This window comes from Dinoponera quadriceps, unplaced genomic scaffold (genome assembly GCF_001313825.1).
Source record: "Dinoponera quadriceps isolate SergipeBrazil2010 unplaced genomic scaffold, ASM131382v1 scaffold1476, whole genome shotgun sequence".
Taxonomy (NCBI): domain Eukaryota; kingdom Metazoa; phylum Arthropoda; class Insecta; order Hymenoptera; family Formicidae; genus Dinoponera; species Dinoponera quadriceps.
Genome location: NW_014555863.1, coordinates 405875 through 433105, shown reverse-complemented (window position 1 = coordinate 433105; position 27231 = coordinate 405875). Strand labels below are relative to the sequence as shown.

At 44.8% G+C, this 27231-nt stretch overlaps 1 protein-coding gene across 18 annotated transcripts in view; it reads right to left on the bottom strand.

Moving 5' to 3' along the window:
• Positions 1-27231, bottom strand: part of LOC106745599 (ensconsin-like) — a 182649-nt gene that overhangs the window by 4481 nt on the left and 150937 nt on the right. For 7 of the 18 annotated variants that reach the window (XM_014621345.1, XM_014621346.1, XM_014621338.1 and 4 more), the window contains 14 exons: positions 22453-22521; positions 16925-16987; positions 14351-14419; positions 13191-13380; positions 12053-12399; positions 9191-9373; positions 7058-7525; positions 4678-4857; positions 3802-4118; positions 3439-3688; positions 3204-3325; positions 2875-3116; positions 2657-2780; positions 2025-2356 (listed from right to left, as the gene is read on the bottom strand). In XM_014621345.1, the coding sequence (XP_014476831.1) occupies positions 2025-2356; positions 2657-2780; positions 2875-3116; positions 3204-3325; positions 3439-3688; positions 3802-4118; positions 4678-4857; positions 7058-7525; positions 9191-9373; positions 12053-12399; positions 13191-13380; positions 14351-14419; positions 16925-16987; positions 22453-22521 (2956 nt within the window). The remainder of the gene's footprint in view (positions 1-2024; positions 2357-2656; positions 2781-2874; positions 3117-3203; positions 3326-3438; positions 3689-3801; positions 4119-4677; positions 4858-7057; positions 7526-9190; positions 9374-12052; positions 12400-13190; positions 13381-14350; positions 14420-16924; positions 16988-22452; positions 22522-27231) is intronic. The other 11 variants (XM_014621340.1, XM_014621343.1, XM_014621334.1 and 8 more) reach the window with 6 other exon arrangements.

Genomic DNA, 27231 nt, shown 5'->3' with positions numbered 1-27231 from the left:
TTATGCTGCTTGTCTCTCTTTACATTATGTACACTGAGGTTTATTTGTCGTGTGATTTAGCGCTAAATGTGTAATTCTGTTAGTGGTTCTTAACGGTTTCATGCTTCATGTATGGTATTACATAAAGTACTTCCAACTCGTTGACATAACGTCTAAAGACAATCGGAGTACATACGCGATTAATTCCCGATATCTTTGATCATTCTAGCTAAAAATAGTAATATTTGTCTCGTTAGTACACAGCTGAATATCGATTATAAAATATATGTAATTATCATAATAGGTGATACAATATACATTTTCATACCTGCACTTTCGTTATCATTGTAGTAGCAAGTGTTTTACTGTTGTAGCGTGTGAGGTTATTGTTGGTTAATACGCTGATAATCGTGCAGCTAATCGTATCGTTAAACGGTGAGTCGCAATGGCGCGTTTATATTCGTCAACCTTGTTGCTCTGACTACTTTTGCAATGTACAACACATGTGGATTACTCGTAACATTTGCACGAAGCGAGTGAACGTCCGGTAAAATTAATTAAGTCGAATAGGCAGTTCGAAGCGATCCTCGGGAAAGCGCAGTAAACTTTGTTACTAAATAACTATTTATAATGTGTACATATATATACGTATATAACTCTCAAAACTTAATTAATTCACTTTAGTAGTTAACTGACATTACAAGACATAGCTCGAACAACGTAATTCATTATATACAGAGCCTTCGACACAGTAAGGCCTCTAGGAATATACGTCTAAAGATTTTACATATTCTGCCACAAATGAAAGTTCAAATAATTGTCTTTCTGAATCACAAAATTCCTTTTACGTGTGTGCACGAATTAAAAACTCGGAGTAATCAATTTGTTCACGTAGTGCGACAATTGCTCGTTATTATATAGAACCCTCATCGCTTCTATTTACAAATAAAATTATACAATATGCTTAATTTAATGTAATGTGGCACGTGGTTTTAAATTATACAGACTCTGTTTAAGAAGTTTGTATGTAGGAAAGATGCCGAAGTAATGTATTTGATTTTCTTGTCTTCCATAACGTGTAAATGATTCCATTCTAAATTACGTAAATACGTTTAGGTTTTACATGCAATATTTAAAAGTTGATCCTCTTATTGCAAATTACTTCAGCCGTCTTAAACTGTATGATAATATATACGCTTCAGTTTTGCGACCGTTCAACTATACGGCCGATCATTGTTTTCGATTATGCTAGTAATCAGTCAATTTCAGACGAATAGTATATTGGCTAGTATTGTGCAATTATTTATGTCCTGTAAAAATGTTACTTGCATAGAAACTGCACGTTGCATATATATATATATATATATATATATATATTATCTATCTATATCCTCTCTTGCTGATTAATTAAATACATTAGAAGATTGTTCCAATGGATTTCTCATACCACGTTTATAACGTAATTTCGCGATGCGACAAAAAGAATCAATCGAAGAACCGATATTACCAAAGCATCTTAAGTCCATATTTTAGAAAGGTAAAAATTATGCGTTATAAAGCTACCGAAAGCTCATAAAATAAGCCCATAAGCACATAATTTCCATTTTCTAGAAACACAAGATTTAAGACGATTTGAGAACAAGCTTTTCGATTCGGCCAAGATATTCATTTCTTCAATATACTTTGATATCTATTTTCTTCGATTGCGCGTATATCAAGCGAACGTTATATCAATCTCGGTTTCTGAAGACACGTGTCCAAAATTGTACCGTTATATCGTTATATCGTTATGTTGTTCAGCCTCGGTATGTATGCGGCAATTAAATACACGTTACCGAAGCGAGCCTCCTCGCGATTACTATATTATTGTCCATCGATCTACCGAGAAGAAACGAGTCATTTTTTCGGATCAGTTTCGTTATTGTTCGAAATTTTGATCGTCGTGTTTTCTCGGCGGTCGACGAGCCGAGAAGTATATCTCTACGTCGTGCGGTGGAGTCTAACACGTGTTTGTGAATCCGTGACTGAAGAATTGGCATACTTACACAGTGGCATTGTCCAGTGTAATCGACTGACTGTTGATACCGTTCCCGTGATTCGTATGATGACCGTTCAATTCTCCTTCAACGTTACCCTGATTATTATCCAATACAATTTTACTTTCGTTAATGCCGTTGCTATGCGTGCCGTTGTGCACAATGTCCGGCGCAGCGTCGTTTTCCACCTGATGCGCCCGCTGTTCACCACTAATGAATTGCTCGGTCGCTTCGGAAATTAAACTGGCTGTCATAACGTCGTCGCCTTTGCTGCCCGGCACGGGTTTGTTCTCGTCGCTAGGACTTTCTTCCTTCAACTTGTCGCCATCACCAGCCTCACCCTGCGCAACAAATATTTCCCGTAACGAATTATTTGTATATAATTCCGTTGATTGATTTTAGGTACACGGGAAAAAAAGAATTATCTCCTACAAGTAAGAATCAGCTGTCCATATAATACAACTGAAATTTAGTTAATTTAGCTAATTTATTTCGTCCCTGTACTTTTAGTCCCCACAGCTAATTCCCTTTTTCCGTATATGTAACAGTTAATTCAAACAACTCTCTTGATCGAGTAAATTTAACTTTTAAACGATTTCATCAGTTTAGTTGCAAGATAAATCTTCAAGGTATAATGTTACCTTGGTTGGCGTGTTGGATTGATTTTTGCCTCTCGTCCTAAGCATAATCGCCTCGACTCGTTTGCGTCTAGCGTTGCGCTCCTCCTCCTCTTTCTTAAGCCTCTCCGACATTTCGATTCGTTGTCTGCAATTTAAATGTATGGATATCGCTAGTCACACAGTGTCCATCGTGAATTTCCAGCGGATATAAATGAGATAAGAGTCTCCCTCGGACTAACCTTTCCGCCTCCTCTCTCGCTTTACGCTCCGCTTCTTCCTTCTCTTGCTTCTGACGAGCTTCCTCTTCTCTTCTTCTTCTGTCTTCCTCTTCGCGACGTTTGGCTTCCTCGATCGCCAGTCGCAGTCGCTGCTCCTCAGCCTCTCGAGCTTCATTAGCCAAGCGTAGAGTCTCCTCCTCCAAACGACGCTGCTCCTCCTCCTCCGCGCGCAATCTTTCGGCTTCTAAGCGCGCTTCTTCCTCCTGCGGGAATTATTGCGTGTGAGCTGGCGGATTTAATCAAGATCGAGATTCCTGTCTAACGACTGAATCGATTCGTAGATCGTGTACCTTTCGCTGACGCTCAAGTTCCGCCTCTCGTTCCGCTTGCTCTCTGGCCAATCTTCTACGCTCGGCCAAAGCGGCTTTGGCTTCCTCTTCGGTGGTGATTCTGATCTTCGCAATCATCGAGGCTAAAAAGTGACTCGACGTTAATAATAAAAACGCATAACCAATGTCAACAGACGAAGAATTGACGATGAACTTGTGGAAAATAATCGTCCGACAAATTGTCGCTTGAGCATACCTGACATGTCGATTTGCTCGTCCACTTCGCTCTCGGGCTTGACCTCAGATATCTCTGTCGGTTTCTTCTCTTGTTTGTTTTCCTCCTTCTTAACGGCTTTCGGCGGTTCCTCCGTAACTGCGCTTAACAGATTCTCCTGCAGCAGATTAGTCTCGTCCTTGACTTGTTTGCTGGCTGACACAGGCACGGATTGTTCTTCTGCCATCTTTGTGTCCTCGGTTATGGATTCGATGATGTTTGACTCTTGTGGCTGTAATAGTTCGCATTTAGGGAAATTATACACGGGAACGAAAAGATAGATTCTTCCCATTCAGAAGATATAGAATAGTCTTGTCAGTTTTCGAGGCGCAAAGGAGAATTTACCTGAATCTTCTCACTGCCCTGGTCCTTCTTCTCTTCGTTCTTATCCTCCGACTTCACATCCTGCGTGTCCTTCTCGTCAATCTGCTTTATGATCTCCACGGTGGACTCGCGAATGAGCGGTGCGTGTTCAGCTCCGGGACTTTGCAGGGGCGTCGCTTTCGGGGTTATTCGCGGTGACGATTTGACGTTCTTGATTAACTTCTCCGTCGGCTTCTTCACCTCCGTAGCTTTGGGTGTAGAAGGTTTCTTTGGAGTGCTATGGACCTTTGGCAGTGGTGGCTTTGAATCCTTCGTTAGTTTCACGTCGCCCACCAGATCTGCGGTAACGAGAACGATCGAAATATTTCCTGCTGCAACCGCGCGAGGCTCTCACGGATATATACAGTATTTACATGTGCAATTTTCTCATTAGATATTGGCAAAAATAATATGTACATAAAGATAAAAATATATTTGTAAAGTAAAAACAAGAAAATAAAAATGTAAAATTTATACACAAATCATACGAGAAAAGAAGACGCAGAGGAGAAAAGAAAAAAAAAAGGAAGAGAGAAAAAATTTCCAAATGATAAAGTTGAAAAACGTCTTTACAGTCGGACCTTCTCAGACGTGTACGAGACATGTACTGTGTGCATCTCAAACCCTTTCAGGTCTTCTAGTTTTAAATTACACGAACAAACACAACTGCACCTCATTTTCACCCCGCTCGATATCTCCCTTCAAAGCAGGATAATTATCCTAACGACCCATGATATTCGCTTTAATCGAGAACGTGCACTTTCTTTTTCAGTCTCGTGCGTTTGCGGCCACTGTGTGTTCTCTCTGCTGGCGACCTGAAAGGGCCGGTACGAGGAGAAGTAAAATGGGCATGCTCACTGTGTTTTTCTGTGACCGAGACACCGGTACCGGCAATAGAAGCAGGCCGCGGTCGGCGCGACGCGGCGGTACGGGAACGCAGATTGACATTACTGCTGCCCACGCTGCTGGCGCTCTGCTGGCTCATGGAGCTGTGCGGTCGGGACGGGCTGTTGGGTGTCACTTCGCCGCTGCGGATACCTACGCGCACCCACCCAAGGTAAGCATTCTGTTTGATCTCTGCGCTCACTACAGGCTGCTTTGTACGCGATCGCGCGGGGTCTCTCTCGGTGCGACGCGAGAATCTCCCGATAGAAAAATTCGTACGCACGACGGTGCGAGAATTGCGAGTTTACACGGCCGCGTTGTCGTGTCTCCGCTCGTGATGTTTGCCGCTGTGGCGGGCGCAAAGTGTAGCAGGCGAAAATCGGCAAGAAATCGGCAAAACGCAAGCACCGCCACCGGTGTTCGAGTGCAGTCTGATAGTGTGGGTAATTACAAAATAGGGTGTAATCGAAACGAAAGAATCAAGCCAAAACGAAAAGAGAAATCAGGCTTTTAATTGCGTAAAAAAAAAAAAAAAGAGAATGTGACACGTGAACGAATCGATTAGAATCGAACAGAATGTGGATTAACATGGTATGTATTGCACACTAAATACGAGTGTATATATATAGTACTGGGTGAGTTATACGAATTACGGCGATATAATAAAAAATAAAGAAAACATGCAGCTTACCGAACGTTAGCCCATACCTTCACCCTTGGCACCGAAAAGCTGCTGAGAGAGGTTCCTTCCTTAGTAGGAGCGCTTTGTTAATCAATTCGGGGAGATCAAAGCTAAGAGTCAGTTGCGCCGCGATTCATTCACGCTAACAACGTCCATTTACCTTCTCTTCTCTTCTACGTGATGTTTAGATCTATATCTACGAGGAATAAGGAAGTGCTCTAAGCAAAGTTAGCTATTCCTTTATAAATTAAGCCACGCTCTCGGTGCAACTGACCCTTAGTCGCAAAGGTGGCAAAAGAGAGCTCGGTATAGAATTTAAAATCAAGAAGTATGGAAAGATATATTTACATCGGCAAGTTAGTCACTGTAGAAAAAAGTGTAACACGTGTGAAAGTGTAAATTAGAAGAATCAGAGCGGTTAATATTGTTCCGCGGTTCGGGATCAGAGAGAAGGAAAGGCGACACACCGCCGCTTTGAAACATTTTGAGATCGCATTTCCTTCTGTGTGTTCGTTAGAACGAAACTGGCCATCCGCTCCCACTTGATTTACAAAGACTCCTTTTCAAACTCATCCATGCATGTGTGCACTCAACTCGGATCACACTGAAGTTCTCTTGTCGCGGACGGTGAGTGCAGTCATGTACATCGTCTGATGCATGAAACGTATGTTATGATTTTTACGGTAATTCTCCCTCGCGAAAGATCGCTCCCGAGATTCTATCGAAAATTACACGTCGATCTGGCTTGCGTCAGTTCGTCGCTAAGCGATAGGTCCGGCTGTGTACAGCGAGAGAAATTAACGGGGAAAAATTAGTACGCAAAGCGGGATGGGCGATTAATTACTCCGAGGAAAGTAGCGACGTTGGCTGGAGAAAGTCGGCGCGCTAAGAGGATGAACCGACACTTCTCTTACGGGACAGCGAATTTACGAAAGAGCCATAGAGCCGCTAGTCAAAAAAGAAAAGAAAGTAAAGACGCGTAATCTATCGCACAGCTATCATATAACTGAAACTGTTAAGTAACAACGGCTCCGCCGCTAAGTTTTATCAAAGAAGATTAATTAAAGCCAGTAAAAGCATGGATGTTTCGATGCCATTTGAATATTAATATAGTTAATATTAATATCAATTGTGGGAAGTGATACATGTTAGTCGTGTATTAAGCATATATCCGAATCTTTTATTCGGTAATCGTACGCGGAGAATCTGCCTTTCACGTTAAACCGATCTTTTCGATCCCAGATTAACAGTTATTCGGATGTTAAACCGTCCTCGTAACGTGATTTACACACGGAGAAATATTGCGGTAAAAATTACCACATAATTTTGCAATACCAGACCATACCGGAATTATAATAACCTGTATGATCTGAATAGCCCATATCTCCCCACAATTAATACTAATTAAAATAGCATTCAAATGTGTCCCTATCATCTGTTCTTAGGCTCTTACTGGTCCTAATTATTCTTCTCTGGTCGTCATACAACTATTATTACCTACAAAATCAAGGAGAAGTCCGCGGCTTTCGACAGCGAAAAGAAAAAAAAAAACGAAACTTCAACTGGTCGATATACCGTGAGAAGCTGACAAGGCTAAGGTACCTCAGCTATGTACACAGGCTGGAGGGCATCCAGGGGGTCGAGTTGAGTGCGCACGGCATGCTCTCTTACCTTGTTGCTGTTGAGCCTGCTGGTGCTCGCGAGCCTTGCGGCGTAGTCGCTCGGCGCGGGTGGGTCTCGGTATCGGCGCCGCGCCCGGCAGCGTGCCCATGCTACGCGAGTTGTCTGAACGTTTGAGACTCTTGGCGCCGGGCGCGGCCAAGTGCGACATGCTGCGGCTCATGCTAGAAGCGCTCAGAGGCTGGCTCTGTTGCTGCTGCTGTTGCTGCTGCTGCTGTTCCGTCAGCGTGCCGAGCTGCTCGGACGCGCGTTTCCTAGGCTGCGCCAGCTGGTCCAGCCTGGACATGGAGTAAGTCCTACCTGGCGAGCGTGTGAAGGCCTTGGCGCTGGAGCTGCGCGCCGTCGACGGCGGGCCGTCGCGCGGGGACGGTATCGTCGGCATGAGGTCGGTGCGCCTCCTGTTCACCCGCAGGTAAACCGAGCTGGGTGTGCTGGGCGTGGTGCCGTCGTTCTCCTCACCTGCAAAGAGTCTCGCTTAGGGTAGCCTATTCTGCGAGCGACAACGCAGAGTCGCAGCAGCCAATCCGCCGCGCGGATGAACGCGGCTCGCTACTAAATGGAGACGCAATCGAGTAGAGAGCTTCTCTTCTCGGCGCGCGATAACGTCGCGCCCGGAATTTCTTTTTTCTGTTTTGCTCTTAGCTGTTTCCTCGCGGTTGCTTTGCCGTTCATGCTGTGGCGTGTGGGAATAACGCGGGTGGTACACTGAGAGAGAGAGAGAGAGAGAGAGAGAGAGAGAGAGAGGAGGAGGAGAGAGAGAGAGAGAGAGAGAAAGAGATTTTGTTGGGAATCGTGTTACGCACAGAGAGGTGCGAATTCGCGTGTGTATTTAAATTTCCTTGTGGAGATTGTGTAAAACGAGAAATTGGCACGTTTCTCCTGCGAATGTATTTCAGAATAGGAATCTTTTACTCCGCTTGGCAAATATTTATCTCTCAGTGTACATAGATCTCCGTGCAATTAAAGCGCATGTAACTAGTAACTTCGAAGCCGGGTAATCTGGTAGTACGTGGACGGGAGTTTTACGATGTACTTTGTATAAGCAGCGTTGTAAAAGCAAGGCAACATTCGAATTCAATCGGGCATGGAGGAGTCTATTCATGCAAGCTTTATCTGTAACGCTCACACAAATCTACGTCAAATTAACGGCACAATTTATTCGGTTACACCGCGCGGTGATGTACCTCATCATTTACATGGGTCGCTAAATTACCCTTTATACAACTAATCAATCAGTCACCAAATAATTATAAATTATGCAACTGCTAATGAGGACTAATAGTCCAGTGTTGTATTGATATGTATATGAGTGTATGGTTTAATTAAACGAATAATGTGTAAACCAAAAGATGAGCTAATGAAAAGCGCCCGATTAGATCGTATTCGCAATAACATTTAAAGCCCGTGTCATTTCTAATCGGAAGATCCTAATTTTTGAACATTTCTCTAAAATGACTTAATTCACTATCTTTTACGACACGTAATTCAAATATATATGTCTAATTAAATTTTCCAACGAGTAACAACGAAGTGGCAGTAAGACTCGCTAAGACTCAACTTAGCCAACACACATTGCAACTAAATAGTTAATCACCAATCTATTCGTGTTAGTAACGAAGTTAGCAGGAATCGTACGCAAGTCGACAAACTAATAACACACTATTGCGTGATATTGGCTGCCACGTGGTGTAACTGCTCACTGGTTGCGATGGTCTCTCCCGAGAAATCGTAAAACCCACCCGACCAATACCACACAATTGGAAAGGAAACTTGCGGAAACTAATGGGAGAAAGTGCGCGGGGGTTACGCTTGTATGGTGTTAAATGAATGTGACATGCCGGTACTGAGTAGTGATTAGTAAACGAAAGACATAATGACGTAGAACAAGAGAGAAAGAGAGGGAGGGAGAGAGAGAGAGAGAGAGAGAGAGAGAGAAATAAGAGAGAGAAAGAGAGAGAGAGAGAAAGAGAGCGAGAGAGAGAGAGAGAGAGAGAGAATCCGCGAAGAGCGAGTGTGCTAACATAAACGAGAAACAATAGGGTCGACAATATTCATTCTTTCGAGGCGAACAAGAACGAAACTCCTTCGAAACTCGCAGGCAGGCTCTGAAACATCAGGACTCACCACTGGCAGCCCGTTGAATCATGGGACGCCGAGTATCGCTATCGGATTTATCATCGACGGCAAAGATGTCGGTTGTGGGAGGTAGAGAGAGGCTGGCTCTCTTATGCTTGGCAGGAGTTAAAGGGGGATCGGGGCTAGAATTCCAATTGAACACCTCGTACATGGACGAGGACATTCTCATATCTGCGAACAAACCATTCAACGCAACACAAATATTAAGTTGCCCGCGGAAAACCTTTCAAGTGAGACACAGAGGAGGGGGATCGGACGAGAAGAGAAAAGGGCAGGGGGGAGGAGGAAGGGAAAGCGTAAATATTAGCATGAGTTAGATACAGTGCGGATCGCACGTGTTATCTTTGTTTGTCTCTTACTTTTTAATTTTGCTTTCAACGCTATGCTTTTAGTACCAATACCATGTTTATTATCGCGCTTCGTAGAGCCACCACCAGTAAGTACAGATCGTAGCGGAGGAAAGAAACCCAGAGAAGAGGGATCCAGTCTCCCCGTAATGGAAAAGGTAAGATTACTTTACACTTTTAATTTCCTTCGAACGGTTTTCGAGATGCCTGTTTCTTTGAAAGAGAATAAGAGAGCCCAAATGTGTCTGGGTAGGAAGAAATGAATGAAGATGTAGCGCCCGCGGGGGTGAATGCTAACCGAAACGTTTGTGTGCAGTGTGTGAGAAAATAATATAATAAAAATCATAATAATAACAAACAAATGCTGTCGCGCGTTAAGAAGCGAAACCCGGACTTATCTCACGGGACTGAAAACGTTCTCAAGACTCGCTGTGTAACCCAATCTCAAGCTGAAAATATACGCATACGTGGATTCGGCTATCGTTTTAAAGGGATACTGCCACGAGTATGTACACAGAATAAGGCTATAGAGAGAGTGTATACCTGAAAATAAAGAACGAAAAGTAAAACTTACGCTATGCGCAAAGATCACGTTTGCCGACTTGTAGAAATGCTGCATAATCGTTCTTTCATGCTTCGTGGTGTCGTCTCCTCGTCGTGCATATGATCGTGTATAAAAGCTGCGTGCGACCTACAGAGCGGAGAAGCCGCTTCGGAGCTACCGGACGTTATCAACGTTACCAACGCCCGATGTCCGAGAAACGCGAATTAGCTGATCTAATTATCCGGCGTGATATAATTCCGACGATAATAACACGATTCAAATCGTGTAATAATTTCGCAGCGATAATTTCATTATCACTCTCGCTAATGCCTCTTTCCCAATCACGACAATCGTGTGTGCGCGTTTTATCGCGCACGCGACGTAATTATTTCAAAAATCGAAGCGTTATCCGCGACGAGTCGTTACCGCGCGCGTCGCGCTAAATGCGAGCTGCGTTTTACGCAGCGAAAATTCTGTTTACCGTACGCGCATCACCCGCGATAAAGGCTCCCCGTATATGCTCTTTTGTACGCGGCGATATCGATTGGCACTAAGAAAAATATATCGCTATCAAAGAGGTATCGGGTGCGATCGTGTGTGAAGTGTGCGTGCCGCGGGAAGATGCGAGCTGCTTCCTTGTCCCGTTTATCCGGGTAACTCTCGACACCTCCGGGTGCATGACGTGACGTAGAAATATATTCACGCGCCGACGACGCAGCGACGATTAAACGACACCATTCGTTCGCGAATTCGCGAACAGAAAGGAACGATTGCAGGCCGATCGTAGAACGATAAACATCAATCAATACATGTGCCGAACGCTCCAACAAATACGTACACAGGGCGGGGCAAGCAGGAGGGACGGACTGTAATTCGCTGGTATGATTTATTCCTTCGGGAGCGTAGATCGCGAGATTTATCTTCCGTCTCGCGCAATTTACGTATCATCGCGAGATACGCGTCTACCTCGATATTCAATTATTCGGTGAGCTGAACGCGCGATGACGATGCTACCGTCTCTCATTAGTCGGTCAACGTATTGTGTATTCTGGAGGTGCATTAATTAATCGCGACGTTAAGCCACGATGAGGTATGCATCCGCCTCAAAGACTCGGCTCGACTGACGTTAATCAGCCGATGCTGCTCCTCCCTTTCGGCTCTTCGCCCGTTACACGCATACTTCACGCGTGTCACGGTTTATACTCACGTTGAAGTACGCCAAATCCACTTGCGAGCCGTTCTCGTCGTGCTTGCGTTCGCGTTGCACGACCGTTGCCGATTCCGACCGGATTTACAGTAAACACCAATTTGCATTCTACCGGTGCACGGTGCAGCACATCACCACGCGTGTATTATTCACTCCACCGAGTGCGAGATATACGGGAAAGGCTTTAACGCTTTCAGCTGCTGCTCGACTATTTCATATTACATACGCACACGTATTTCACGAGGCACGCTTTACACTTCATCTTTCAATCTTTCTCGGAGATGGAAAGAGAGAGAGAGAGAGAGAGAGAGAGAGAAGGAGAGGGTGTACTATTATTCATGGACACCTGCAGGTGCTCAGGTGCGAACAAGAGAACCTTTTTGAGTTTCAGAGAAAGGCGATGAAGCAGAATTGAGACTGCTCTTTGTAATGAAGTTACCAATATGGACTGTTAAAGAATACAGCTATCATGCGAACTTTCTCTCTCTCTCTCTCTCTCTCTGTGAGTAAAGACCGAAGCACTCCGTGTTCTACCGGAATCTGTTAGAAAGAGCTTTCGTCGCGCTCGCGGAACAGAATGCTCTCAAACGCGGCAAGCCCAACATCGCGCGCTGAAAGGGTTAATCGAATTTCCATGTGCGATGTGCGGCGACGCTCGCATCAACGACCACCTCGATCGCTTTATGGGGCATATACTCGGGCGAATTCGCGCGATCTGACCCGGCACGCGAAGAACCATCGTGTTGACTGACCTTCGCCTGGCTTCCGGTCGAGTCCGCCGGCGGAAGTGGCCCGCTTCTTGCTGCCGTCCAGCTCTCTCTCGGAGGACCTCCTGGTGAGCGGCTGTGCCGCGGAGAACATCATGACGTTGGTGGTGGAGGTGGCCCTGCGGGTGCCCCAGAAGGTAGAACCGCCGGTGTCGGCGGGCTCCAACATCCGCGGCGTAGAGCTACCGAACGCGAAGACGATGTGCGACCTTTCGTTCTTCTTCTTCGCCTCGATGCGCGCTTCCCTCTCCTGATTCTTCCGAAGAATTGCCTCCCGTCGTTCCCGTTCGGCCTCGCATATCAGCCGTTTTCTCTCCTCCACTTGGTTTCGTCTGCACGTAGAAGAAGAGGCGTCAGCGGCGACGAAAGCAAGCCGGCACCACGTTCGTTCGATACACAGCTTAAAGTCGGTATACACTAAGGGTGGCAATGTTCGACATATTCGAAGCTTCGAAACTTCGGTACAATTCGATACTTGACGACGAAGTTCGAAGTCTTGAAATCGAATTATTTGAAGTTTCGAACTCTATCCGAAGATTCGAAATATCGAAGCTGTTAATAGATCTAATTTTGGAGAGTGCAACAAAATGCTGTGCAATTAAAGAGTATCGGAGAGTTTAACTTTCGAATATAACTTCTAACCCTAGTGTACACTGAGCGAACGAACTACAAACGAACAGCGAATGTATAATATGAATATGTATATTCGCGTCTAAACGCACACGAACTTTCTTTGATAAACCACTTTATGAACAAATTTGTTCGCAACGTTCCGTTCGAGTTCGTTATGATGTACATATTTTCCAAATTGTAACAACGAAAGTTTGCACTCGCTATTTGTTTCTTCCTCGTTCGTTCAGTGTATACCCAGCTTTAGATAGCCGAGTTTCTCTTCTTGATTCGCAGATTATTATTTCGCGATGCAGGATAATTTTAGCAGTCAACGGTGGCAAAGGAGAAAAGCGTGTGTCCGAATGCTCTCTTCAAGAGCCTGAGAACGTGCGTATTACGTTCTTCAGCATCCATTTCTTCCTCACGAAATACGGATTGAATTAAATCCCTCGCATTAAAAGCGATTGCGAATCTTCCTTCGAGTGTGTCCACGTCAACGGGACCAACAAACCTGTCGTTGTCACGCGATCTGAGCTCGTCGATGCGCCTTCGCCGCTCCTCCTCACGCTGCTCCCGGAAGCGCTGTGCGGCGAGCGCCTGTTGTCTGAGCTCCTCCAACTTCCGCTGCCGCTCCTCGTTCTGCCTCTCGCGGACAAGCTTCGCCCTGTCCAACTCCTTCGAACTTCCCGTCGAGTCGCGTCCTGCGAACAGCCACGCGAACAGGAGACGTTTAGTATCCGTCCACTCAAACCAATTGCGAATGTTCGGTTTGTATCGGTTATCTATCTTTCACGATCCACTGAACGCGGTGACGGATTAATGGAACGTTTCTCTCGAGTTCTAGACAAAGAGAATTTTCTAATCGCGTATTTTCACACGATTATATGTTCCGTATAAAATTTCAAATTTGGACATGTATTAATAAGCTGAGATAACGAATTGCATTTACGCAAGACTATCCCAAATCGTGAATCAAAATGAGAATTATATTGAACAAAAAAAAACACACATTCGATAAATTCGTCGCTATTGAATGATACTGAACGTAACATAAAGTTATTGGCTTAAATAAAATTGAAGAGAGAAGTGAGTGGACGGTCGAATAAAAATGTCAATTAAAACTGAACACCGATGAAATAAATACTCTCTAAAATGAATGTCATCGTATAAAAAATAATGAAATGTTAAAAATAACTTACGTAACATAAAACAGGAATAGGATATAATTAGGAGGAGGTGAAGGGATGCAGACCTCTCATCATTGTAATTATATTTGAAGACACAGAAAAAGAGAAAGAGATTCTACAATAACATCGAGTTGGTAATAAAAGTAGCTATTTACAAAAATATACAATCCAAAATGAAACAGGATCATTCGGGATATTCTATATGATATAAGCGCGCGATACGTTCAAAGTAACGTGTATCCAGCGTGAACGGAGTTTCAACTTCCTCCAGTTAACCCGATTTGTATTATTAGATTGAATTACAGTACGCAAAATGAACGTAAACTGCCACCGTTTTTTTTTCCGTTAAAACAAATGTTAAAAATGTTAATAAGAGGCGTCCGATGGCGGTTGATTAGCGGTCGTCGAAATAAGAGGAGAAAAGTCTAATGATAAGGCAAAGGAAACAGTGTCTGTACAGTGCCCTTGTTGAAAACGTTGATACCTTCATTCTCGTAAGGACGATCGCCGTCAAGGGAATCCTCATCGTAGAGACTTCGCCGGCGCTTCACATCTGCCGAGAAGAAAGCGAGACATGTGCGTGTGCACGTAAGATTCGAGTATTAAGACCGTAGCACGCAGTACGTACGACGAATGAATGAATGAATGAATGAATGAATGGATGGACGGATGGACGATGCATGTTATTATGGCATGCACCTGCCGTGTACGGTAGAGGGCGTATGTGAATGTGTGCACGCGCGATTAAAGCGAGTGGGTTCGCATGCGACATGTGATTGTTCCTGTTAATGCGGGACTGAGGACGACTGTTACAAACAAGGAGAAATTATTGCGAGCATAAGTATATGGTACGGTGGTGGTGCATACAGTGGTACAAAAGTTTCGTTATATACATGGGTGCATAAAGTACGAGTGCGATTTCGCTGATGAAATAATCAAAAGTTTTGGGAAACGGAGAGGTGGAAGATTGAAAATAGAAGTAAATCCATGCTAAAACACATGTTAACTGTGATGTAATCGTTCTTAACGTAACGCAAACTTGTCCTTTCTACCTAGATCCGAATACATCGGAGCTGGAATTTTTTTATTCTACGTTAATTCTGTAAATTTCGTCGAACTTAAAGGATCCGTGGCGAATCTCGAGGTATAACTGACAGACAGACTATCGTTTTCACCGTAATGCTGCAAATAGTTATTTATCATCGTTTTATTGACAGATTTACAAAAAAGGGTTTATTTAAGAATTGTTTGATATTCAATTATTTCAATAGATCAACTCCACTTAATCTTTCTCTATTTTTAATTTCAATAAGCGATATATTAATTATGTAACTTACTATGTAATTTTATGGAAGAAACGGTAAACAAGCATTGGTAGCATCAAGGTAGGACAATAGTTTCTGCACAATGTTACATCATAAGATTTTGCATTGATCGGTCACCGCCGTATTTGCAAGATTAATGCAGAAGCTAAATTTCGATTCGAGTATAGTCGGCTATCGGTACTTCCATTTTCTTGAGCAGCATAATCCTCAACTGTCTTTTCATCTCTTCTCCGTGAAAGATAATCGGGCCGCGCAAGAAGTGGCTGCGGCGGATAAATCTGCTCTTCGGAAGACGTTCGTTTTATGAGCACGGGGAAAAACGAGGTTATCATTTTCAACGATATATACAGCATGATCTTTTTTTTGTCGACTAAGCGCGATATTAAAAATACGAGTCGCATTCGCCTGGAAAAGCTTTCGAGACAGACGGTTACAACCGAGAACTGCGTAGCTGCGGTGAGAAAATTACACGTCGCATTTAGGTGGAACTTATACGTGGATCGAGGGATAGTATTACGCAGAAAATTTCACGCGTCCAGCATAATTCTTGTAGGAGTAGGAAATCTGACAGAAAGAAATTTTGATATAGGAAACGTGAGGTACAACGTGATCAGGATTTATGCGAAAATATATCTCACTTCGCAAGGTAATCCGCTTAACATTTTTAGGGGACTGTACACGCATATAAAAAGTAACGGGCCATTTACAGCGGGGGAACCTTGCTGCTATTGATTATTCCAGTTAAATGTAGAATACACACACACACACACATACACAATGTCATGATATTTCGTGACATCGATGTATAAAATTATTTAATAGCGTTTGTTAAATTCATATACGCGTAGCAAAAGATTAGCGTCCAAGCCGGGCGGTGTTAACCATTAATCGTTAAACACGCGTTCTTTTACACAATCGTCAAGTTACACGACTCGTTAGCTTTGTTGCCTGCTGTCGAGTGAATTCGTTTATTATGACTTCTGCGGCAAATAATACACGCTGACCAAAAAATCAATGAAAACGTTTAACTTCGCTTTTGTGGAATAGCACGGAAATTGCTGTCTCATAGAATCACACAAACGTACAGACGCGCACAAATACCCGTAATTGAGTACTGCAACGAGCAATGTCATTTTATGGCTCGCGGGTAAAAGAACAAATGTATGTCACGGCCCATATCTACGTCGTATTTTGTATCAGAGCGTGCGAGATCGTTCGTTTTTCATCGATCGCGTTTAGAGTTCATTAAATCCGATCTTCGTGACATGTATGAATAAACTTCGTATCGGTATTTGTCGCGTTTTCCTCTAAATAGAGACGTGAATGCGGACAAATATACGAACGATAGGAACGATAGTGCTTTCAACTACATCACTGATATCGATCGTTACAGCGCCGACATACAGATATTATCGCGTCGCGACATGTTAACGATTCGATAATGTAACGCATAAAAATATCTCTTCGGGAATGAAAATATAACGCGAGAGAGATTTTTCGGGAGATGTAATAGAAAAAATTTCAATAAGAAATCTAAAAGAATTCAACTTCACAATTTACATTATTTCTAATCTTACGACCAACAATCGTGTCGACCTTTAGAAGCGCGCTTGGATGCGACGATCATTCTCGACGTCGCGAGGAGGACACGCGGGATAACTCCGTGCGGATGAGTTTTGAGAAGCACACCACAATCGTTTTCGGGCCGCGTTGCCGATCAACCCGATTCATACCTGACAAAGCGAGAGCGTCGTCGTCGTCGACTCCGATTTGGGCGAACCAGTGCATCGTTTGCTCTGCGGAAGACAGATTCGAAGATATACACATTCCCCGAGAGCTTTATCGCCGAGCTCTAAAACACACTTCGCGAGCTCCGTCGGCGAGCTCCGCGACGCGATAAATACAGTCGTTGTCTCAACGAGAGACGACGCGATCGTGGGTTTAACGAGCAACAAAAGGAGAGATATCGGAATTTATTATTGCAGATTGCACCAGCTGGCGTCAACCGAAATTGTTTACCCAAAGATGCCGGTTATCGCGGGTATACTGCCGTTTAATCGACCAAAGCATTGCTCCGCACGACGCGACATTATTATTTTCCGTCAAGAGGCGTTTAAATTTAAATGGATATCCTTGAGGACGTGCTGCGTTGTTTTAATTATTCATTGCGTCATGCTGTCTCCTTTCATATCTCTTTCTTCTTCCGCGTCTCGCAATTGGATTACGCTACTGTTCGGTCCAACGTTGTTAATGGACAGATTATTATAACTATTTACGATTTAAATAATTACACCGCGCGCATGTTCTTTAGAGAGAGAGAGAGAGAGAGAGAGAGATTGTTTAATGGTAAATAGATTATACGTGCGTGTGAATAAATTTATTTATCCCCGTTAATGTGGCGCGCTGTTAATTAATAAATTCCTCTTCGCTCTCGAGAAATTAGATTTTGCGACGAGTGACGAAATATCGATCTCGGCAGCTCGTTATTTTTGCGTACAACACAGCTGGTACCGAGGACGAAGTGGCTCGCCATGCACAGATATTGCGTCAATTCGACAGCAGCCCTCTCCCGCCTTCCCTCCCACCGTCACTTTCTCTCTTTCTCTTTTCTATATTCAGTACAATCTCTAATTGCAACGTGGCTGGCTTATTTTCGCTCTTCGTCGACGACTCGTTTTCGACAAGCGCCAATGGGGACAACCACAAAGCTGCCGATATTATTTCCGGCCGCTGATTGCGAATGCCAGGCAGCAGGGAAGAACGAAAGAGTACGGAGACGAGGAGAGAGGAGACGTTAGGCCTACCGTTGATGATAATTGGACATCTCATTAGCGATGCGAGTGCGGAATCGGGCGAGAGAGTGAGAAGGGGAGAAAAAAAGAAGGCGCAAGGACGCGCGAACGACGACATAAAAGGACGCTTTCGACGACACGCGAATACCGAATCACGTTGCAAACGCGTCGTGGAGAAATCCCGACGACGGATGCGCCGGCAGCGCTGATTCTTCCAAATAACATGCGGCGGGTAATTGAAGAGCCGCTCTCCTTTTCATCGAGGATAGGAGGACTCTATATGGAAATGCAGTTGCACGCGAATGTAATTTGGAAACAGGACTCGTATCGAATCAACAGCGAAACTCGATACTCGTTACTCAATAAAGTGGCGTGTCCAAGTGAAACGTTCGAAAAATGGAAAATGAACGACCGGGGACTGAGTAGCGCGGAAAATCACATGTTTGTACATTTCACCAGAGACCAGCCAGAGAAATTAATACACTCTCTCTTCCTCTCTCTCTCTCTTCTCTGCAAAATCTTGGATTATTAAACCGGAAACGTCCCCGCTCTCGCAACTAATTTGACGAAGAAATTAATATTCCTATCGTTCATATCCGCATAGCAGAATCTCTTCCGCTTTTATTAACAAATCAATGACTATATTAAGTGATATTAAGGGGCAACAAAGTATCCGTATTGCCTCCGGGAGTATCGCATAAACGGTATTAAGCTGTTGTACGATGTAGAATACTGTGCGTATCTCGCGCGACGTGCAATCGCATTCTTTCAGATGAAAGCGGCGAGAGGAAAGCTCGCTACAAAGCGCGCGCCTTCTCTCCCGTCCATTATCCCGATCAAAAAGATTCCTTCGGCCGCGGAGAGCAAAGAACTCCGGGATACCGCAGGACAAAGATAATGATACGCGTCGTCGTTTCGCTTCGAAGCGGCGTTTTCGAGGAGGAGGCGGTCTCGAAAATGCACCGTCTAGCATCTCGGTACAACTCGAGGAGCAGTTAATCATCCGCCATTCGGGAACGCATCGACGCACAATGCGCCCCACAATCCACCCATCTATCTCTTTGAAAGCTGTCCTTCACACGACATCGCCGTTAATTCTCCCGTTTTTGACGAATGGAGTGGAACAGCGAATGGAAAAACAGTGCGGCCGCGCGTTTAAATACAGCGCTGGCGCGCGCGCGCGAGAAAAATTGGAGTCAACGGAGAGATAAAAATGACGCGGAATCGCCAGATGTCTCAACAATTCATCACGAACGCTTCACAATATACGTCGATACGACGCGCATTCGAATTTTTCAAATATAATGGCAGCCGCTCCTCTCTTGTTACGCACGCGAGAAATACCGACGCAAAAAGCATCTCCGGACGCGTATCGCCGTATGTATAGAGCCGTCGAAAGCTACACACGCTTAACGAAAAAAGAGCTGCTCGTTAACGAATCCTGCGGAACGTTTTTCTTCCCCTTTGTTTCCTTCACCGCGATAAGCACCGCACGCGGGTATTCGTTAAAATAGCCTCGCGGCGATATTTACAGCGGCGTGTCCGCAATTTCGCGGACGCGACGCGTGGAGGATAGGTGGACAATGAAGTAACCGAGACAATTTAACGAGTAGGGTACACCGCATCGTTGCTGTCGCCCGAAGGGATGACACGCGCTTTCGTTTCGAGCCGTCATCACGTGGCTGCAGTCGCGCGACGCGGCCTCGTCGTCTTGGAGGCTCAAACACTGGAAAATCCGCCGGTGGATACACACGGCTCTGTTAATCTCCCTTCGTCTGGAAGTGGGTCGGGAAACAATGGGATCCACCCCGCTTCCATCTCCCGGTGGCATCGCCACGAAGGTTGTCTTTCTAACCCCCTTCCCTCTCCCTTTCTCCCATCACCTTTCCGGTTCTCCTCCGCACTCCTCTCTCCGGCTTTTCCTCTCGAATCCTCCATTCATCCGTCCGGATTATTCTATCTCGACCACCTTGCTCGAGTGACGGTATAGAACACGAACGGGATACGCGCTGGTTTAAGGCGCATGAATGATCTATGAGAAGCTGTTGATGCACGACTCGTATAACGAAGTCCTCTCACCGACGATCCCCGCCTTTCGCGTTTGCCGACGCGATAATTGTTGCGCGCATCGGCGCGAGGATATTCGCACTAAGGACACGCCTGGAGAGAAAGATCGTCATAGATGAAATAACGACGCCTGGTTACTTTCAAGTGAAGAATCCGCGTGGAAAAGCCCATTACGACGCGCACTCGTTTCGTGATATATTTCACGATCTTCAAGTAATCAATTTATATAGAGGTATAATTTGTACGTTACCGTGTCTAATTGTCGATTTCCGTTGCTCGATTATGCTGTACTTATTGAGCGATACCGTCAGGATATTCTATTCTTTTCGACTTAACGAAGGGGAACGGCCCAAATTGTCTTCCCTCTCCCCACCCCCCTTCGCTCCAAGGTGCCACAGTGTTCTACTAATATTTAACGAGCCAGCGTACTTTTTGCGTAGCGCGCAGAGTGACGTCGTTTACGTTTCAAATTTAAAATGTCGATAATTCCCCAACTGTCGCAGTTAAATAAAGGTTTTAAACGCTTCATAAATATCTCACGGGGGTTTTAAGCTGAAGTGAAGGGAGCGGCCGAAGAAATATTACGCCCACGAGCGTTCTTCTCCGGCGATATTTTCCAACGTTTTTTTCTTCTTACTCGCGTTCTTTCCTGCCATAACACGCGCTGTTAAGAACTATATTTATAATTCTAATTATACTTTCACCTATGAATAGTTAAATTCACGTTAATATATCGCATTGAATAAATTACATCACACGGGCCACTCGTCCGATACGTATAGTCCATTAGGCGAGATTTAATTATACAAACCATCGGAACGTATTTAATTCGACAATAGCAAGCGCGACAAATGATACACCTCGTGTCCTTCGTACGAATTAAATTTTCGACGTGTCATCACGTACGTGATTTTTCCAGCCAAGCGGAGGAGTTATTAACAATTTCGCGGGCGCTTTTAACGGTTGATTAAACTAGCGGCCTCCCTTACAAAAGCGCGCAGCGGAATTGAAGCGTTATTAAATCCACTCGCCGTTTCGCCGGCCGAGACCGGGAGAATTGCATTCGTTATCTACCACGACCCAGAAGTCGCACTTTGGATCCGCTGCGATTCGATAGCGTCCTCGATTCCACCTCGGATCGGAAAACAGTTACGCGGTTTTCCGCGCGAGATTAATATCGTTATCGACTGTGGAATATCGGTGACGTAGCAACCCACAAACAAGTCCCGATGGAAATTCACTGAAGACTTTGAATTTATCCGGAGATATCTAGCAAAGCTAGTTCGTCACCTCGCAGAACGATTTTAATCGCGTTTGAAATTAATACAGAGAAACATCATAATTTTGTTAAAATTATGAAGTTTCACAATTTTGCTTGTGCGATTCGCGTTAAATGTGTAACTTTTATACATTGACGAAGGGAAATAAATAAAGAAAAGAGTAATGAATGACATTGATATATATTATATTATATTTGAAATTAGCTAAACGGACGCAATCTATTTTCATATTGAACGCTTTGAGCAGTCCTCTGGTAATAATATTATTCATATGATGAATAATGTAGTAACATTGTAGTCACTCAATGGACGTCCTACTTTCCCGTATTTGAAAAACACACTGCGCTCTAAATGTCAAATGCTTTTCCAGACTCTCGAATAAAAACCGACCTGTGTCTGTGTGTCTTCATGTCCGGTGTCGCTATCTGTACTACAAACAGATATTCAAGCTGTGCTCTCAAAGCGCCACAGAAACGTCGGTAGACACGCGATATTAAATATCGCGCTGAAATCCGCCGTGTAAATGGCAAAAAGCTACCGTGAGTGATGTCACACGCTCGCTACAAGTGATGAAAAATTCTCCGGACCGGTGCTCTAGAATTTCGACACAAGCCGGCCGTGGGAAACGTCGAGATAGATGAGAAAGAGAAAGAGAAAAAGAGCCAGGAAAAACGAAATCTAGAGCACCAGTTTACCTACCAGGCACCAAATCACCTTGTATCCCGCGTCAATTTCATCAGACGAAGGTATTGAAATAGTGATTCACAAATTAATTGCGAGGCAATCAAAACTAACCCGTTAATAAATTGGATTTGCCTATTAATAAAGTACAGCTTCGATCGCAAATTAATATAATATCGCGATATTTCTCTTCTTCGTACAACATATATTGAAAATATGTATTATCAATATTTACAAAAAGTGTGTTAATATTAGAGTGACCATGTCGAGACAGGAAGTATCATTAATTGTATTAATTCGATCGAATTGATTATTTATCTCTGGATATCTCTACACGGCGATTTGTTTCACTCGGTAGGATTTAACGTCGTGCTGATCGCACGTTTCATTGTAGGAAGCGAAAGTGTTCCAGTATAAAGGCGATCTATTCGTCGAACTTACCCTTCGTGAGAGAGTGGCGATTGTGTGCAGAACTGGACCTTTGGTTAGTTTCCTCAGGAGCGGCTCCAGCTGCAAAACAAAAGGGTCCCGCATGAGACAACTTTCCGCGCCAGTTACTAAATACACAAACGCGATGCCTATATTACATGCGTCGGACAAAAATTTAATTAAAAGTGATCGACGTTCGCCACCATATGGCTCCGAACAGGTTTCGAGCACCTTGCGCCGGTATTAGGTATTCCAGTAGCCACATTCTTGTACCCGGAACAACCGGTGCGGGTTCCGGTGGAGGCAGAAGGCGGATGTGATTTAATTAAAATCACCTGTTTCGGGTTATAGTTACGATAAAATTCTATATCTAATCTAGAATTATAGATTGCACAAATTGCGACAATCGATTATACAATACAGAATATACACGGTAAAAAGTTGTGTGCTAAATTTAACACAAGGTGAATATGTTGAAAAGTAGCATATATTACATAAAAAATTAACACAAAATTAATATCCATATGTTAATCGACACTGAAGTATAAAGTGTGTTATTATAACGCTATTGAATATCGCGGAAACCAAAAAGGCGATAGATGCGTTTCAAGGCATCCACGCTTTGCAGTATCCGCGCTTCATAAGATACGCCTGTCACTAAGCGCCGGTGTGTTTCGCGTGTCGCTTGTAGTCGCGAACAAAACCAGCATGCCGGCAGCTAGAGACACTCCCATGTAGCGTGAAGAAATCGCATTATGCCGGCGAATATCGAGCCGTTCAGCGCGTACATGCGTACGCGCGTGAGGGTAAGGGTTGCGCGTATCTGACGTGCAGACATACGATATATATACGATGGATGCGGGTAGTTGAACTTCGACATTTCGCGGAGAGCGGACTCTTCCTTCCCTATTACACCGAGAGACATTCACCGACTCAATTGGGTGGAACTCGGGGCCTCGTACGCGAGGTAGTGAAAAGCTTCGATATGCAAGCTCATGCACCCGAATGAGGCGTATATCTTAAGCGCAGTTCGCCTCACGACGGTGGAATTTCTTATTTGCGCGGAGACCCCGGCAAACTTTATCGCTACCTAATTCCGAGGGAGCGATCGCGATCGCAGGGTGACGAGGAGGAAGAAGCAAAAAATATGTCACATTCTTAGGAAGCTCGCGTTATCCTTGCAAAATTGCTTCCAATCTGGGAAAGCTATTTTTCGATCGTCGACGAGCGATGTTGTATTTTTCAAGAAAGTATACACAGTGCGAATATTGCACAGACGTACGTGCAAAAAGAACAGACACGTGGAACACGATCGGAATGCGAAAATAATGCGGCACTTAGCGTATCCACGTTTACGAGTAATTTAACGGAGTTACTCGCGTTCTCCCTCTCTCTCTCCCTGTCTCTCAATTGAAGAGTCGCAATTACGCTCGAGTGCAAGCGTTCGAAAACGTCGATAAAGAGTAATCTCTCGCGCACAGTATTAATGAAGCGAGAGAGAGGCGAGCTGTGGTCTTTCTCCTCCTTTTCTCTCCCCCTTTTCGTACAACTCGCTCGTGGCGGAAAATCATCGACGATGTGAAGAGCAAAATTATCTCCTCGTACTAGCGTAAGAAGCGCGACGAGCAGGAGTACTTAGATCCTAATTCCGCGAGATAAGATTTTAACGAAGAGCAGCGAATGTACGGAGAGCGGGAAGAGGGTAATCCGAGTCGGCGGCGATTCCCACCACCCACAGCAGGCGTGCCGTCGTAGTTTAAAGTATCGGGCCGTGGATAATGACACGGAACGACGTCGGACGAGGACGTTAACGATGATAACGCTAGACGCCCGGGACGAAGAACGAACGTTTTATCGCGTGTCGTCGTCACTCTCCATCGACGATCGCGTTCACGCGTAATGCAACCCTCTCGGACCCTCGTGCTAAATTTGCACTATTAAAATGCTGTCGTCTGGCGATAATGAGAAAGAGTGGAGAGAGGGGAGGAGGAGGAGGAGGAGGGGAAGAGAAGCTCGCTGATGAACGTCGTCGGGACGTAATTCTTCGAGGAGCGACGTGTGTCGTGAAAGGAAACGCAATAAATAAAAGAAAAAAAAGGTAGTAACGCGAAGCAAAAAGCCCGGCAAATCCTTTGTAGAATTAAAGATGGACTTTGGAAGGGACGTACTCTGGAAAGCGTCATGACGATTTGTCAGGGCCTCGTCGCTCAAAGAAGCGTCCGGCGCTCGAGAGCGGCCTTTAAACCACCACGTCCCGGATTGGCGCGGTGGTTCAGTTCATGCGAGGTAATTGCGGGTTTTACGTCGTCTTCTCTCGAGGATGGTTGGACAACATTTGACGCTTTTTAATCCGGCCCTCCCGAACGGCAGAGCGAACGTAGAATTTACCAATTTGATTTCTGTTTGCGATACACGGCGATTGGCGGAAAATGCGAGACACTCAGCACGAGAGCGGAGCGGGTTTCGCATTTCGTTTGCTGCACTTTAAAGGTCGTGAATGCTAAAAACTTATTCTATATTAATCCCGTCAAACCTTTGCGGGCCAAAGGGCTGGCAAAGGGCGCTGAAGAGCGTTATCGGGGACGAAACTCGTGTCGCTCGGAATCTCGAAACATTTCCACATTTCGAGACTGTTTCCCTGAGAGATTAAATCACTCGACGCGCGTACGTTCGCGAACCGAAATCACTTTTACGTGTCGCACTGAGAGAGGCAGCAAATGGAATCCCGTGCGTGTTTTCGACACAGCCGCAAGCCGCGAGAATGCAAAGCGGGATAAAAGGAAACGGCCACGCGGGAATAAACATGAGAGAGTGCGAGCGCCACGTCCGCATAACGAGCGGCCTCATTGCAGATCTCGCGAGGGAACGCGACGCCGCTAAATAATCACGCGATTTGCCGACTGTTGGTGCGAGAATCGCGAACAAGCCGCGTCGCTACCTGACTGCGTCTGTTTGTGCAAACGACAAACGATGCTACGTGAAAGCGTTTGCCGGCGAGGAACTCCGTGTTATTCAGTCGGCGAGGAGTTAAGGATCTTGTTAGATCCCCAAAGAGCGCGACAGCGACTAAAGTCTCTTACTTACATACTTTAAGTATACAAAGTTACCAAATACTCCTAAATATTACGTAATGTTGAGATATTTTGGAATATATTATATTCGTAAATGCACACACACACACACACACACACACTGGAATGCACACGGAGAAAAATAATTTTGCTGTCATAGTAAAATCAAATTAACGAATTATTCGTAATTAGAACAGAAACAGTTTTATTGCCGGGATAAAAAATAATCCGCTGAATGAATTTGTCCTCTAGGACGGCGTTAATTTGCTGTTAGAACAAAACAGTGTTTTCCTACTAATTAATAATTTGTTCTCACAGCAAAATAACTTGCAGATTTGGCAAGATAATCTACAAGCGAATGGCAATTGGTATTCACAACAAATCGTTTTGCTGTCCATTAGTAACTAACCAGATTTGCTGTGACAATATAAAATTTGTTGGGCCAGCAAAATATTTTTCTCCATGCGGTTTGTTTGTGCATCAAACATTCTTGAAACAAATCTCATATTTACTTTGATAATCCCACATAGGAAAACCTGACGAGCTGCATCGCACGCTTGCAGGTCATTGCTTGCTTTAATTAGACTCTCCATTCACCGCTCGGAAAAGAGAAAAATCCATTCCGTTTTACGCGTGAAATTGTAACTTGCTGGGATCGTGGAAGTCACCGGCGTGCATCACGGGTGCAGAGAGCCCCCGGTGCTGCGCGGAAGTTGGTTTCAATTTTTAAATGGAGTCTTTTGTACCCACGCGCGAAACGATCTCGCCTGGGGGTGCTTTCGAGGCGTGTAACAATCCTTATCGCATCTCGGCCGGCAGTCCGGAGTTACAGCCGGGTACTCTTGCCTCGCCTACTTAGGGGAAAAAGCAGAGCGCCCACCGACGTCCATAAATTTTCGGGCATTCTCATGCAAAATAACCCCGCGAGACTAACGGCGGATGTGCGCACGTGCGGAAAAGATCTAACGGCGCGAATCTCATTTAACGCAATTTTATACCTTTTTGTGCAATTTTTATACCTTTCCCAGCGGTGTCGCGGGATTAAAATAAGAAAATTATTTCCTATACACTCCCGACTGTGATATTCAAGAAAGAAAAAAAAAAAGAAAGGAAAAGAGAGAAATAAAAGACACCGGCATGGTTGAACACGCGCGAAGATTCCGTGCCAATTTCCAGGCCGAGCGTTACGTGGTCGGCTGCAGGAAACTCGGTTTCTCGCGGTTACGTAAGAATCTTGCGCGCACGCACGCTGGCAACAAGATCGATTTGCATAAGATCTCCTCGCGGGCCGTGTATTTGTTAATAAATCATCATCATCGGCTGTGAGAATGTCGGGTTACGACGCGAATTAATTCTTCGTCTCGCTTCCCGGCGAAGCAGCCCGGCGACGTTGTTCGGCCGGCGGTCGGATTCATTTGTAGGTCGTTACGAGGACTGGTGATTACCTCGTCGCGTTGCGTATGCTCGAATGCACTTCAAGGTCTCGGCAGCAAACATCAGCTGCCGTTTAACTAGTTAGCAAATACACGCTAACGCGTTTAGCACGACGGTGGTCGTCGGTGGTCCCGCGCGCGCTCTGTGCTATGTGCACATCGCACGGTGCGCCGAAATACAAGCGCGCGACTGAATTGCAAATCCGCGTCGAAAGCTTTCGACCGGTTTTTAACGCCCGGCGATTTGCGAGAGAGCAATAGAGAGAGAGGGAGAGGGGACAGAAAGA